At 42.3% G+C, this 16,979-nt stretch overlaps 1 protein-coding gene across 4 annotated transcripts in view; it reads left to right on the top strand.

Annotated features, from left to right (window-relative positions):
- Positions 1–14,313: 14,313 nt before the first annotated feature.
- The window catches only part of kif26aa (kinesin family member 26Aa), a 183,739-nt gene continuing 181,073 nt past the window's right edge, over positions 14,314–16,979 (top strand). For 2 of the 4 annotated variants that reach the window (XM_046291099.1, XM_046291098.1), the window contains exon 1: positions 14,314–14,490. In XM_046291099.1, the coding sequence (XP_046147055.1) occupies positions 14,341–14,490 (150 nt within the window). In that variant the 5' untranslated portion in view covers positions 14,314–14,340. Of the gene's footprint in view, positions 14,491–16,170; positions 16,618–16,979 lie in introns of those variants that run through there. The other 2 variants (XM_046291097.1, XM_046291100.1) reach the window with 2 other exon arrangements.

The following is a 16,979-nucleotide window of genomic DNA, read 5'->3' as shown; positions in this document are numbered from 1 at the left end:
GACCAGAAATGTTCTCTGTTTAGTGAGTCTGCCAGATCAGAGGCAGTAGGGATGACCAGAAATGTTCTCTGTTTAGTGAGTCTGCCAGATCAGAGGCAGTAGGGATGACCAGAAATGTTCTCTGTTTAGTGAGTCTGCCAGATCAGAGGCAGTAGGGATGACCAGAAATGTTCTCTGTTTAGTGAGTCCTCCAGATCAGAGGCAGTAGGGATGACCAGAAATGTTCTCTGTTTAGTGAGTCCTCCAGATCAGAGGCAGTAGGGATGACCAGAAATGTTCTCTTGACATGTGTGAATTGAACCATTTTCTGTCCTGCTAAAGGCCTGATTGGTGGAGTTGTGCTGGATTTCTGGAAGAGAAATCACAGAGGAACTCGAGAGCTCTGTCAGAGTGACAATCAGGTTCTTGGTCACCTCCCTGACCAAGGCCCTTCTCCCCAAATTGCTCAGTTTGGCTGGGTGCCAGCTCTAGGAAGAGTCTTGGTGGTTCCAAACTTCTTCCATTTAAGAATGATGGAGGCCACTGTGTTCTTGGGGACCTTCAATGCTGTCAAAGTGTTTTGGTACCCTTGTGCCTCGACACAATCCTGTCTCAGAGCTCTATGGACAATTCCTTTGACCTCATGACTTGGTTTTTGCTCTGACATGCACTGTCAACCGTGGGACCTTACTGTACATAGGCAGGTGTGTGTCTTTCCAAATCATGTCCAATCAATTGAATTTACCACAGGTGGACTCCAATCAAGCTGTAGGAACATCTCAAGGATGATCAATGGAAACAGGATGCACCTGAGCTCAATTTTGAGTCTCATAGCAAAGGGACTGAATAGTTATGTAAATAAGGCATTTCAGTTTTTTATTTGTAATACATTTGCAAAAATGTCTAAAAACATGTTTCGCTTTGTCATTATGGGGTATAGTGTGTAGATTGATGAGGAAAAAAATGTTATTAATCAATTGCCTTGATCGACATCCACGGCACCCATGAAGCAGTTTTTGGGAGATTAACTACCTTGCTCAAGGGCAGAATGGCAGATTTTCCCAGCTTGCCGGCTCCAGATTCAAACCAGCGACTTTCAGTTGCTGACTCAACACTCTAAATCGCTAGACTAGCCACCTCACTCTCAGAAATACGTAGTACTGATAGCTTTTACTCAGTCAAAATGTAACAACTAAATTTTTTATAAAGAACTGTACACCTGATACATTTGTGATATCAATATTTCAAAAGGTTTTTACAAAATTATTCAATACAGTAATATGAGATTTCTATGTTAAAACATATTTGACATTTTAGTCATTTAAGACATTCTCTTATCCAGAGTGACTTATAGTAAGTGTATTAATCTTACAATATGTAACATTTTTCTTCCATTGAAGGAGAGGACCAAAGCGCAACGTGGTTAGTGTTCATGGTTTTTAATAAGAGAAACTAAACATGAACAATTACAAAAACAACAAACGTGGCACAAACCCAAACCAGTCCTATCTGGTGCAGAGAACACAAACACAGGAAACAACCACCCACAAAACCCAACACAAAACAGGCTACCTAAATATGGTTTCCAATCAGAGACAATGACTAACACCTGCCTCTGATTGAGAACCATATCAGGCCATACATAGAAACGGACAAACTAGACACACAACATAGAATGCCAACCCAGCTCACGTCCTGACCAACACTAAAACAAGGAAAACACAAAAGAACTATGGTCAGAACGTGACACAATAGCTCGGTGAGCCAACCACATATCCCAGTCTAATATACAGGATACAAACACAACATTTCAGCTAAATGATGGATATATACTGTATGCTCACAGAAGTGAGGTAGACTATTAGGAAGGATTTAATGAGGCGATCATGGTTGACACCTTACAAACTGTTGCGCAGCAAATTAGTGTATCCTTTCTGCATTTGAAGAGTTTATTTCCAAAACGCTATATCCACAAATTTCTCACATTTGTGTTTTCTCATCAGAAACGATTGCTTATGCTCTTAAAGAAAAGGTTCTGGATGGAACCAAAAAGGGTTCTATTGCTTGTTTCATATATGCCACCCCTAAAGGTTCTATATAGAACCATTTTAGAAGGTTCTTTGATCAGAACCTCAGGGGTTCTTCTTCACTGAACCAAAACTGGTTCCATATAGAAACCTTAGGTTCCATATAGGGTTCTACATGGAACCAATTTTGGTTCTAGAACCTTGAGGGGTGCCATATTAGAAGCAAGCATAAAAAAATTGGTTCCAAGAGTGTATGGGTAGGCTACCTTCATGTATGTGTAAAATATTACTGTTCTCAGATTTCTAATTCATAGATTTGAGATGTGTGCGAAAATTTTTTTTTTTGCTAAATGCTACAGTTGAAGTCAAAGGTTTACATACACCTTAGCCAAGTACATTTAAACTCAGTTTTCACAATTCCTGACATTTAATCTGAGTGAAAATTCCCTGTCTAAGGTCAGTTAGGGTCACCAATTTGTTTTAAGAATGTGAAATGTCAGAATAATATTAGAGAGAATGATTTATTGCAGCTTTTATTTCTTTCATCACATTCCCAGTGGTTCAGAAATTTACATACACTCAATTAGTATTTGGTAGCATTGCCTTTATATTGTTTAACTTGGGTCAAATGTTTTGGGTAGCCTTCCACAAGCTTCCCACAACAAGTTGGGTGAATTTTGGCCCATTCCTCCTGACAGAGCTGCTGTAACTGTGTCAGGTCTGTAGGCCTCCTTGCTCGCAAATGCTTTTTCAGTTCTACCCACGTATTTTCTATAGAATTGAGGACAGGGCTTTGTGATGGCCACTCCAATACCTTGACATTATTGTCCTTAAGCCATTTTTTTGGAAGTATGCTTGGGGTCATTGTCCATTTGGAAGACCCATTTTTCCTCCGAACATAACGATGTTAATTATGGCCAAACAGCTATATTTTTGTTTCATCAGACCAGAGGACATTTCTCCAAAAAGTACGATCTTTGTCCCCATGTGCAGTTGCAAACCGTAGTCTGACTTTTTTATTCCGGTTTTGGAGCTGTGGCTTCGTCCTTGCTGAGTGGCCTTTCAGGTTATGTCGATATAGGACTCATTTTACGTGGATAAAGATACTTTTGTACCTGTTTCCTCCAGCATCTTCACAAGGTCCTTTGCTGTTGTTCTGGGATTGATTTGCACTTTTCACACCAAAGTACGTTCATCTCTAGGAGACAGAACGCGTCTCCTTCCTGGGCAGTATGACGGCTGCACGGTCCCATGGTGTTTATACTTGCGTACTATTGTTTGTACAGATGAACGTGGTACCTTCAGGCATTTGGAAATTGCTCCCAAGGATAAACCAGACTTGTGGAGGTCTACAACTTTTTTTCTGAGGTCTTAGCTGATATCTTTTGATTTTCCCATGATGTCAAGCAAAGAGGCACTGAGTTTGAAGGTAGGCCTTGAAATACATCCACAGTTACACCCCCAATTGACTCAAATTATGTCAATTAGCCTATCAGAAGCTTCTGAAGCCATGACATCATTTTCAGGAATTTTACAAGCTGTTTTAAGGCACAGTCAAATTAGCGTATGTAAACTTCTGACCCACTGGAATTGTGATACAGTGAATTATAAGTGAAATAATCTGTCTGTAAACAATTGTTGGAAAGAATTGCTTGTGTCATGCACAAAGTAGAAGTCCTAACTGACTTGCCAAAACTATAGTTTGTTAACAAGAAATGTTTGGAGTGGTTGAAAAACAAGTTTTTGAATGACTCCAACCTAAGTGTATGTAAACTTCCGACTTCAACTGTATGTGTATCTTGTCTGATTTTGAGATAATGGTGATAGACACATTTGACAGTCGATGAACCCAGCCTGGTCTCATAGACTGGACGTAACATTGTAAATGTAAATCCAGGACCCTCAAATGAGTATGATACGGTATGGTTACATAAGACAGATGGTTACTAAAGGCAAAGTATGAAATGGGTGATGGACATTCACAAATGAATATATCCCATACAAAACGTATCATACTAAAAGGAGTGTCTCGGATTTACGTACAGGATAATCCGAAATGATCTGAGACCAGGTTGGTAAACCAAATCCTATAACGATGATTGACGTCGCCAGACAGAAGTAGGATCTCCCTCACAACCATTCTGGGACTACGGACAGACCCACATGAGTTTAGCTGAAGCATACAGGTGTGTCCTCTCTGGCTTTAGACCGGTTGGACAGGTAAACAGAAGGCGACCTTGGAATGCCCCTGCCCGCGTGAATGGACCTGAGCTTGACTGGTCGGACCGGTAAGAGCTTCATTCCTTACTGGATCATCAGACCTGTTTGAACAGTCAAACACCAAGTTGTATAGATAAATAGAGCACCTTGTTGGTGAGAGGCACAGTCGGGATTTGAGAGCTGGAATTCACTGTCTCCAGACGAAGGTGAAGATACTAATTCTGTACTTTACTACAGGATGCCAACTTTAGAAAACCTGGATTTGCATTCAAGATATTTTTCCTCTTTTTTTTGTGCATGTATTTTTGTGCCTGAAGAACATTAATGATTGTACCTCTTTGGTCCAGTGGTTCTTGACAGTTCAACAGTATTTACCGAAATTGTGAAATGTTTAGGACCACTCGATCAGCGCAAGGGAACTTTCTACCCCAGCCGTTGAACTTTCGTCACTCCAAAAAAGGACGTTTCCAAAGACCAACGGGACAACAGAGGTAGACTGCTGTATAGGCCAATCTGTGAAGTTTATTGACACTGTCCACTATAACATGTTTGTTTGTTTTTGAATGCAATAGTCACTGTTTAAGACGTGCTACAATTATTTGCAAATGCATTATCAGAATAGGTTAGGACGGTTTTTGTATGGGCCTCTCCTCTCGCAGTAGGTACACATTCTATTTATTTTCCCCATACTAGAGTAGGCCTATTTGTATAGGAACATAATGTATGTTTGTGAATGTTTATGTTTATTGATTTACAACATACATTTAACTATTGTAAAGTGAGTTGTTATTTTCTAAATAAATGTAAAAAATTGGTCAATAAGCCTAGAATTACTTTTTTTTGCTATAATTGCATGGTTGAAGCAAAATGAGATGTATTGTCTGTGTCTAACCCTTTCCATTGTACCCATTTTATCTCTTTGCAAGACAATATAATGTTGCATCTAATAGCCTACAACATGAATCTATGTTGTCCAAGCCTCAGGGCCTCTTAAAAAAACCTTCTGTCCACATGAGCCTTTCTGACACAACAAGGGCTTCATTTTTTTCTTCATAAACAAGTGAATTGCCGGTGGTTCATTGGGATACAGTCCACTTCCCCTCTCATGTCAACAGGTTAAACAGATATTTCTGGATCACTGAATGTCGAGTGCGGTCGTTTCTAGTTACCACAGCTACAAGGTAATATACCCCACCTATTTCTACAATATGATTTTTAACCATTTTCTACCAGACACTCTTACAGTAGTGAGTGGATACATTTTTGTACTTTTTTTCCCCCATCATGGCACCCCCATGGGAATCAAACTCACAACACTGGTATTACCACGCTCTACCAACTGAGCCAAATCTAACCCTAACGTTTACATTTTTTAAAAGTGAATTAAGAAGAATTTCTTATTTACAATGACAGCTTACCATAGACAAACACCTACCGGGACAACACTGGGCAAATTGTGCTCCACCCAATCACAGCCAGTTGTGACACAGGCTGGAATCGAACCAGGGTCTGTAGTGATGCCTGTAACACTGAGATGCCGTGCCTTAGACCACTGCACCACTCAGGGGCCTGTTAACCACACCGCTAACCTTATGCATAACCTTAACCTTATTTGTATTCATGAACTTTTATGATAGGCTTCTAGACAATTTTGACTTGGTTCAGAGCAATGAACGACGAAAGCTTGACAGCTTACGGACGCGCTCTGTTTTGACCCTGGGACATTCATGAGGACATTATACGCACCCTGGGACATTCATGAGGACATTATACGCACCGTGGGACATTACATGCACATGCACGTGCGGAGGCAGGCAAGCACTCACACACGCACACACACACACGAATACACACAGGTGACTTACTTTTATTCGAAAACTGCAATCTTTGGAAAACCTTAGCATATTTCTGGACAAATTCGAAGGTTAAATATTGTTGTACTATAGCCTAGGTCTATATGCCTACTGTGGATATAGGCTACGATAGAGACCACATTCCTCAACCATAGTGCCTACCTCTCTTGTCTTTACTGTCTGACATCAAACACTCATTGTAGATTAATGTTTTTTTTAAATGTTTAAATGGATTCAGCCAAGCGCGGCCTTCAACCAACCAAAACCCCAAGGGTTAAACCCGATGAATTAAAATGGAAAACAGCCCAGCCAAAGGGCCTTCCATCATCATACCTTGCAAATAGAACTTGGAAAAGCTCAAACTCCAAGATCTGCACCCTTGACACGGTCCACGGACCAAATGATTGCACCCAATTGTTTTTTCATTTGTACCAGTCAGTCAACTGTCTCCAAATTGCTTTTCTGTGGTAGGCTGTCTGGTGTGAACGAGGGTCCAAATCATATGGAACATTAAGAAATAATGTTGTTGTCATCTCAAAGCACCAAGTGTGATTATATAACTGGTTTGGAATTTATTTCCATTTAATTTTACGTTTCACCTCACTTCCTCCTTTCCATTGCGCATGGAGAAAAGGCCTTAAAACAATGATTTAATTCTAAAATGGATAAGAAATAACATATGGAAAGACTGGGGACAGTTTTTGCAACAGGCTATCAATCAAGGGTACATGAATAGAGAATAGGTTGGATTTACCCCACAAGCTTTCAATTTCCCTATGACTGGGCCAACAAATACCTTTAACCTTAGGCCTACATAGATGTGATAAAGAGATCAATGGTATGCAGACCGAGGAGGACAGAATGACACCGGATTGGCGTACATTCAAACAAATCTTATTTTACAAAGTGGATATTCATCAAATCTGTCATGATTGATGTATTGTAACAGGCCCACTATGTGGTTACTAAAGTCAAATTTGGATACATGTTCCTGTTTTCACTGCATAACATTTAGAAGTAGTCCCTTTTCAGGTTTAGAAGAAGTGACTGCTAAATTCTAACGTTCATATAAACTGGTACGGTAGCATAGCTAGCATAGAGAAATCGGTGGTAGTAGCCAGTTGTTTTTAACTGTAATGCAGTTGATTGGTGATGATGACATGAACATGTCCACTTTTTACCTCAACATAGTGTGATATAGCCTACACATATAAACAACAGCCTAAATGTTGGCTAATTTTGCTGGGGGGACAATGAAGGACAGAAGAAAAAGGAAAAGAAAGAGGACAACAAAGTGAAACAGTCAGCACTTCTATTGCAACTTCGTATTTCGTCGTCCTAACATAGTCTACACTGCTATCTGCCCAGCAGCTAGCCAGCTAGCAAACGTCCACCGTCTACCGAATAGCAGCACTGTAGAAACTATTTCAACTGAACGACCTAGCTACAGTTGTCTTTGCTGCATCAAGATAATTGTGTAGTTTAGAGCGTGTAGTCTTAGAGTGATTATCTTAATTTACCGAGGTTAGCTAGCCAGCTATTTGTCGTCCTTAATAGGAGACTCTGCTAGCTTTCTACTGAATAGAACTTCCGCACTCAACAACCCGGTTTGGCTCCACAGGTAGTATCACATTTTTCATTTCATTTCTTTACAGCACAACGGTTTGATTTGTTTGATCGTAGCTTACAAGTAGCTAGCTACATAGCCGTCTGTGTATCAAAGATAATTGTGTAGTCTAGAGCGATTTTTAGGTTTAGCCAGCTATTGTCGTTCTTTTAACGCAACGTAACGTAATCACACTGCTAGCTAGCCAGCTAGCCCCGAATAGCAGCACTGTATAAACTATTACACTCAACGGAACGACTTGATTAGTGTAGTGTCAACAACGCAGCCACTGCCAGCTAGCCTCAAAGTCAACAACGCAGCCACTGCCAGCTAGCCTACTTCAGCAGTATTGTATCATTTTAATCATTTTAGTCAATAAGATGTGCTTAACTTTCTGAACATTGTTAGTCCACTTGTCATTCCAATCTCCTTGCATTAGCGTAGCCTCTTCTGTAGCCTGTCAACTATGTGTCTGTCTATCCCTGTTCTCTCCTCTCTGCACATACCATACAAACGCTCCACACCGCGTCTGCCACCCTAATCTGGTGGTCCCAGCGCACGACCCACGTGGAGTTCCAGGTCTCCGGTAGCCTCTGGAACTGCCGATCTGCGGCCAACAAGGCAGAGTTCATCTCAGCCTATGCCTCCCTCCAGTCCCTCGACTTCTTGGCACTGACAGAAACATGGATCACCACAGATAACACTGCTACTTACTGCTCTCTCTTCGTCCGCCCAACGTGTTCACACCCCGAGAGCTTCTGGTCAGCGGGGTGGTTTTCTCCCAAGTGGTCATTCTCTCTTTCTCCCCTTACCCATCTGTCTATCGCCTCCTTTGAATCACAGTTACCAGCTTAACATCCTTATCATTTATCGCCCTCCAGGTTATCAATGAGCTTGATGCATTGATAAGCTTTCTGAGGACGGCTCCACCTCTCACAGTTCTGGGCGACTTTAACCTCCCCACGTCTACCTTTGACTCATTCCTCTCTGCCTCCTTTTTCCACTCCTCTCCTCTTTTGACCTCACCCTCTCACCTTCCCCCCTTCACAAGGCAGGCAATACGCTCGACCTCATCTTTACTAGATGCTGTTCTTCCACTAACCTCATTGCAACTCCCTCCAAGTCTCCGACCACTACCTTGTAGCTCTCATCCAACACTTCCCACACTGCCCCTACTCGGATGGTATCGCGCCGTCCCAACCTTCGCTCTCTCTCCCCCGCTACTCTCTCCTCTTCCATCCTATCATCTCTTCCCTCTGCTCAAACCTTCTCCAACCTATCTCCTGATTCTGCCTCCTCAACGCTCCTCTCCTCCCTTTCTGCATCCTTTGACTCTCTATGTCCCCTATCTTCCAGGCCGGCTCGGTCCTCCCCTCCCGCTCCATGGAGACTCAAGCTCACAGAACAGGGCTCCGGGCAGCCGAGCGGAAATGGAGGAAAACTCGCCTCCCTGCGGACCTGGCATCCTTTCGCTCCCTCCTCTCTACATTTTCCTCCTCTGTCTCTGCTGCTAAAACCACTTTCTACCACTCTAAATTTCAAGCATCTGCCTCTAACCCTAGGAAGCTCTTTGCCACCTTCTTTCCTGAATCCTCCTCCCCCTCCCCCCCTCCTCCCTCTCTGCAGATTCAACCATTTTGAAAAGAAGGTCGACGACATCCGATCCTCGTTTGCTAAGTCAAACGACATAGTTCTGCTCACACTGCCCTACCCTGTGCTCTGACCTCTTTCTCCCCTCTCTCTCCAGATGAAATCTGCGTCTTGGGCCGGCCGCCCAACAACCTGCCCGCATTCGACCCTATCCCCTCTCTCTTCTCCAGACCATTTCCGGAGACCTTCTCCCTTACCTCACCTCGCTCATCAACTTATCCCTGACCGCTGGCTACGTCCCTTCCGTCTTCAAGAGAGCGAGAGTTGCACCCCTTCTGAAAAAACCTACACTCGATCCCTCCGATGTTAACAACTACAGACCAGTATCCCTTCTTTCTTTTCTCTCCAAAACTCTTGAACGTGCCGTCCTTGGTCAGCTCTCCCGCTATCTCTCTCAGAATGACCTGCTTTCCAAATCAGTCAGGTTTCAAGACTAGTCATTCAACTGAGATTCTCAGGCGCTCCCACTGCTAAAGCTAACTCTCTCTCCTCTGCTCTCATCCTTCTAGACCTATCGGCTGCCTTCGCACTGTGAACCATCAGATCCTCCTCTCCACCCTCTCCGAGTTGGGCATCTTGCGCTTGATTAGAGTCCTACCTGACAGGTCGCTCCTACCAGTCTGTCTCCTCACCACGCGCTCTCACCACTGGTGTCCCCCATCTGTTCTAGGCCCTCTCCTATTCTCGCTATACACCAAGTCACTTGGCTCTGTCATAACCTCACATGGTCTCTCCTATCATTGCTATGCATAGACGACACACAATTAATCTTCTCCTTTCCCCCTTCTGATGACCAGGTTCGCATTTCTGCATGTCTGGCAGACATATCAGTGTGGATGACGGATCACCACCTCAAGCTGAACTTCGGCAAGACGGAGCTGCTCTTCCTAGGACTGCCCGTTCCATGATCTCGCCATCACGGTTGACAACTCCATGTGTCCTCCTCCCAGAGCGCTAAGAACCTTGGTGTGATCCTGACAACACCCTGTGTTCTCAACTAACATCAAGACGGTGGCACGTTCCTTAGGTTTGCTCTACAACATCCGCACGACCCTGCCTCACACAGGAAGCGGCGCAGTCCTAATGACTTGTCATCTGTCTGGATTACTGCAACTCGCTGTTGGCTGGGCTCCCTGCCTGTGCCATTAAACCCCTACAACTCATGTAGTGTTCAACCTTCCCAAGTTCTCTCACGTCACACTCCTCCGCTCTCTCCACTGGCTTAGGCATCCGCTACAAGACCATGGTGCTTGCCTACGGAGCTGTGAGGGGAACGGCACCTCAGTACCTCCAGGCTCTGATCAGGCCCTACACCCAAATAAGGGCACTGCGTTCATCCACCTCTGGCCTGCTCGTCTCCCTACCACTGAGGAAGTACAGTTCCCGCTCAGCCCAGTCAAAACTGTTCGCTGCTCTGGCTCCCCAATGGTGGAACAAACTCCCTCACGACGCCAGGACAGCGGAGTCAATCACCACCTTCCGGAGACACCTGAAACCCCACCTCTTTAAGGAATACTTAGGATAGGATAAAGTAATCCTTCTCACCCCCCTCCCCCCTTAAAATATTTAGATGCACTATTGTAAAGTGGCTGTTCCACTGGATGTCATAAGGTGAATGCACCAATTTGTAAGTCGCTCTGGATAAGAGCGTCTGCTAAATGACTTAAATGTAAATGTAAATGTAATGAGGAGATTCGGGATCTTTCCCCTACAGCATCTTTCCCCCAAGCGTTTCCATGGCGTTTCCATTGTTTTGGCCGAATTCCATTGACCTCTTTACCTCGTTTGTATTAGATTTTTTTTATTGAACCTTTATTTAACTAGGCAAGTCAGATAAGAACAAATTCTTATTTACCACATCTATAGGCCTAACCTACAATGTGACTCTCTTGTTGTCTAAAATAAGTGAAACAGTCTTAAATCGATCGACGGAAGCAAACATGGCCCTTGGCTCTATTTTGCCAACTGTTTCACTGTGTTTTCTTTCCCGAGGATAAGCTACAGGTTAAGAAGTTGGACAAAACATTTCTATCCAGAGCTTCTCTTTGTATTAATTAAAGGGAAATACTTGACTGGCGAGATTACACAGGCTGGTTAACATCTGAGATGTCCCGTGGGACACTTTCTTTGGGATTTTCGTCACCTTTCGGGGCAGACCAAGCCTACTCCCACAGATGGGTGCCCATGTTAATTTTTTTTTTTTACAATGGCATATAATGATTGCCTCTGGACCCTGACAATTCATTAAAATATAATTTCTAAGGCCTCGATCACACCGGCAGTGTCATTGCATTTTGGTACACCAGAATTACATTCCGTTCCAATGACACGCTATTTGCCTGCAGCATTAGAGGCAAATACGTTGGATTTATTATGCATCAAACTGAATGTATAGACGGCTGGACAGAAATGGTAGCAAGAAGGTGAGTGTTGAACTTTTGTTGCACACACATCCAGATGATGATGCATACTATTTTGCGCAAATGTATATACTGTCTGTGTGTTCTAGGCATAACCCTCTTGACAGGTGTATTGCTGTTTGAAAGTGTGTTTAACCTATGGTCTGACCCTGGCATAGGCCTAATCCAAATACTGGCATATGCCTATTACAAATACTGGCATATGCCTAATACTAATACTGGCATATGCCTATTACAAATACTGGCATATGCCTAATACTAATACTGGCATATGCCTATTACAAATACTGGCATATGCCTATTACAAATACTGGCATATGCCTATTACAAATACTGGCATATGCCTATTACAAATACTGGCATATGCCTATTACAAATACTGGCATATGCCTATTACAAATACTGGCATATGCCTATTACAAATACTGGCATATGCCTAATACTAATACTGGCATATGCCTATTACAAATACTGGCATATGCCTATTACAAATACTGGCATATGCCTATTACAAATACTGGCATAGGCCTAATACAAATACTGGCATATGCCTAATACTAATACTGGCTTATGCCTAATCCAAATGAAAGAATGCAAGGAAAGGGAGTGTTTTCAAGTGTCTCTGGATTGTCTCATTGATTGTGGGTGGTATATGTAGGTGAACACGTAACCTAAATTCATGTTAATATGCATGGCTATCCGGTTATTGGATCTCTGCTTTTTTGGCCAACATTTCCAAAGGGATGCGAGAGACTTCACCACAGCAATCATTGATATGAAATTAAATGGTCCCTCTCACTCCTCTTAACTATTCTGCTGGTTAAATCAATGCATGCATACAATTGTGATTGGATCCCTAGTCTAGACACATCTTAATCTCAAAGGGTATAGGCCTATAGTTCTCCATATGGAAAAGAGTATCTGGAAACAAGCATAACTCTGACCAAAGGCACAAGCCTCAGTTGTACTCTTTCTTATTCAGCTACAGGCATCATTCAGCACTAAGTACATATTACTCCTTTATAAAGGGTCACACATTTCCAGCTGAAGGTTTCACTTTATTAAAAGCCATTTAGTCAAGGTCTTACAAGGAGAGTAATTGACCCCCGGCTTCTTGGAACAATCAGACAAACCAACCCCTAACTTCTGGGAGATGAAGCAATAGAACACGTTTGACAGAAATGACTTTGTTTTCGCTCATAATGGCCGCCTGGTTATCTGAAACGAGCTTTCTGTGTTCAGAAGATAAGATTTTTTTATTTAGGCGTCAGGATGTAATGTCTTACAATTCGCCTCTAAAGCGCCAAAGAAAAATAGACGTTATCTACTCAATTAAGCATTGTGATGAAGTCACTCGTGGATATTCCTCCATCTCTGGCAATACAAAAAGCCCCGACTGCCCTGATAGGATTGAAGTCATTTTCCGTTTTTATCTGTGGGTCAGGTGGCTTTGGCGTGCATCAATCAACATAGACGCACAGAAAAGCAGGTTGTAAAAAACCCCACACAAGGAGAACGCTAATGGGCAACCCCTACATGAACCGGTTGATTAATTTCAGAGGCCATCTCCCTACGGGTAGGTAAAGGTTATCCACCAAACAGGCACATACTGATGGCCAAATAAAGGTGAAGTGGGCTATGACTAAGCTAGAAGGGCTGCGGCGCATAGGCATATTACACGAATATGAAAACAGATGAGAGCGCACTACTGTCACTTTTAAGCAAGTACAGGCCTACACCATATAGGACTACAAAGGCTAATATTTTTCTTTAAAAAACTAATCTAATGAAAACATCAGGCGATCTCTACGGCACTGACAACAGAACAGTCTAATGTTGTACTCATTAAAAAAAAAAAAGGTTGGCCATTTTGTCCCATGACTGCCGATCTATGCATTGAAATATTAAACTCAAGTAACATAGTTGCATTATTACATTACTTATGCTTGAGAATATGAAATCAGTCTCCCGACCAAAAGGACACACACACACACACACACACACACACACACACACACACACACACACACACACACACACACACACACACACACACACACACACACACACACACACACACACACACACACACACACACACACACACACACACACACACACACACACACACACACACACACACACACACACACACACCAATAGAGCAATGGAGACAAACCAATATGAATATGTCAATAGACGACATGGGAGCTTGTGGGGGCCTATGTGTCCGCTGGTGTGTCCACCGAATGCGGCGTGAGCGCGCATTCAAAAACCAGTGTTTGAAGACGCTGTGTGAGTGAACGAGTGAATGGCAGGGGGCGGATGCTTTCAGGTGGTCCACGCGTGGTACCCTCATATGCTTTCATTTGGGACTGATGGAATGAGCGCGACCGAATGGGATCCGATTCCAGCGCCACTGTGAAAGACATGATAGCCTACGGACTTGGTTGTGGAACTTTCGGAATCGGACAAGAGAAAGCTGCTTTTGTCATGATGGGAATATAACGTTGAAAATATGAAAATACAAGATGATACCTGGTGCGTGTCGGTTTAACATAATTATAGAGACTTGAGGGACTTTCCATGGCTTTATATAATTCCGCTGGGACCTCTGAGGTGGAAAAAACGATGTCCACATATGAGGATCTGGGTGCGTTCTATGTGGATACCGATGGCTATCCACATGGCTATATATTTGGATATACCAGTCATCTAATGCGAAGAAAAGCTCAGGTAAGCTCACGACAAAATGTAAAATATTGCAAGTGGTTATATTTTGTTGTTGACTGAATGTTAAAGAAGTCTGCGTCTTTATCAGAAGATACGTTTACTTTTGTTTGTTGATGACTCGCCGACGTTGTCCAAGATTCAGCACGTTGAACAGCGCCCGTTCTTCCGTGGATAAGATGTTACTTCGTTGGATAGGATAAGTAATCCCTCTCACCCCCCCCCCCCTTTAAGATTTAGATGCACTATTGTAAAGTGACTGTTCCACTGGATGTCATAAGGTGAATGCACCAATTTGTAAGTCGCTCTGGATAAGAGCGTCTGCTAAATGACTTAAATGTAATGTTAAATGTTGTCGTGATGAAGTTAACAAAGACGGGCTACGAAAATATACTGTCAGAGTAGGTTATCATGTCTACGAAAGTATACGGTCAGAGTAGGTTATCATGTCTACGAAAGTATGCATTTGAAAGTTAGCAGAAGTTTTAGTGCAACATGCATAAAGCCTATTGATAAATGTCAGTTATACTAAAAGGAGTCACGAGACCAGACTTTCCATTTTTTTTGCTGAACACCTTTTTATATACTGGCGCGTTTGAGTGGAACAAACTACCACAGCATCTCAAAGCCATGCCACCCATAACATAATTTAAAAAGAATGTCAAAAGCTGGCTAATGATCGAGCTATAGAAGAAAGGAAAACATTTCTGTATGTAGTAATACTCTAGACTATGACAACGTCGTCCTTTGTTTTGTTATGTTATCTGTCTAACCAATGTATGCCCAGTAGGCTAGGTATACTGTGTAACCTAGGATTACTACGTTTATGTTTCTACTTTTTTTGTTTTTTTACCATTTAAGAGGACCACAGTGGAAATACGTGTTCAAACTTGTTTTGTGTCATCCTCGATGATTGTAAATGCATTATCCGCATGGGTGGCTGTATTGTGTTTAACATTGTCAAATACATTTACATTTACATTTAAGTCATTTAGCAGACGCTCTTATCCAGAGCGACTTACAAATACATCTATATTTCTATTGTCAAATCAAACTAATTAGTCATTTTCAGTAGGCTTGTCAATCCACGCAACAGCAGCAGTTGTTTGACGATAATGCATATGAGAAAACAGATAGGCTACGGACGTGCTGTCATCACTCCTATGTCAGATATCAATGTCTGTACTGTGAGCCGAGATCAACAGCCTAATCTATAACGAGTAATTGTGTCAGATAATGGTCAGGTGAGGGCGCCAGAGCAATACGAACCAGGGCCTTCGTCTTGTTATAGATGTGGTGTTAGCAGCAATCCCAACCCGAGTACAATAGCCTACTGTGGGGCGAGCGTGAGTTCTTGACTATAAATCATTTCGATCACACAGGCGCACAAAATACATCCAAATGATTTCTTTGTATAGGGGACTTGACTGTAAACGAGTAGCTTCGATAATCCTTCCGACCAAGCACTCTCCATCCTCATTGTTGGAAATGTGCGGACTTTGTTATGCAAATACATGCAATTAAAATGTCGATCACAAAGCCTAGCAATTTTCTAAAGATGTGGTTCATAAATTGAAACAGTAGCCTAATCCTTGTCATCAAGAGTGAAAATAAGTGATGAACGTTTTGGCAAGGTAATATGAGGTTTATTACAGTCAACCAATACAAATTATACAATTGAATCTCCATTATGATCTATTTTAGGCCTATGTGCAGTCATTGTGAAACTGAACTTGCTTGACAGAGCGCCCCATATCCCCTAGTCAAACGTCCCATCACAAAGTTAGAACAAGTTGAAACCGAGAGCTCCACCCATCCATCCCATGTCGGCTAGTGCTTCATCCGAACAGTCCACCAAATTGAATTCTGCCGCTGTCAGACGCGCTGTGGGTATGAGTTAAACTGCCAAGGGACTACTGCAAGGACTATTTTATCACCATACATTGTTCTGGGCGATTTACCAAGATATAGAAGGGCCAAATCGTCACCAATAAATGTGTGAACTGTAGGCAATAGCGTTAGATAGGCTGGAGGTTCGATCGAAAAAGTGTGTGAGTTGGTAACATAGACGAGATGTACTCACAGTATTGGAATACGGCTCGAGGACGCAAACCAGACTACAGGAGATATACGGTGAGGTCCCTTGAGTAAATCGATGGATGATATTTCAGATGTCTGAGATTAGTTAACTATACAACTTTATTTGCTATTGCATTGTGTAAAGTAAAACATCAGACCCTGACTACTTTTGTTTATATGGAGACCGTATCACCTTTAAGGGGCAATCAGATACATACATTTTTGTACTTCTAAATGAATTACATATATATATATATATATATTACCCATTGATTTTGTAAGAACATAACTTATAAATGCCTCATGAGCTTAGTTCAACTGTCATACCCCATCAGAACCCCAAATATAAGCCTTTTTTACTACTTTTGTTTTGTAAACTAACACTGTATAGCCTGAATACATGATTAAAAACATGA

This window comes from Oncorhynchus gorbuscha, linkage group LG12, assembly GCF_021184085.1.
Source record: "Oncorhynchus gorbuscha isolate QuinsamMale2020 ecotype Even-year linkage group LG12, OgorEven_v1.0, whole genome shotgun sequence".
Taxonomy (NCBI): domain Eukaryota; kingdom Metazoa; phylum Chordata; class Actinopteri; order Salmoniformes; family Salmonidae; genus Oncorhynchus; species Oncorhynchus gorbuscha.
Note: the sequence above shows the minus strand (reverse complement) of the source record. Positions and strands in the feature narration are given on the sequence as shown.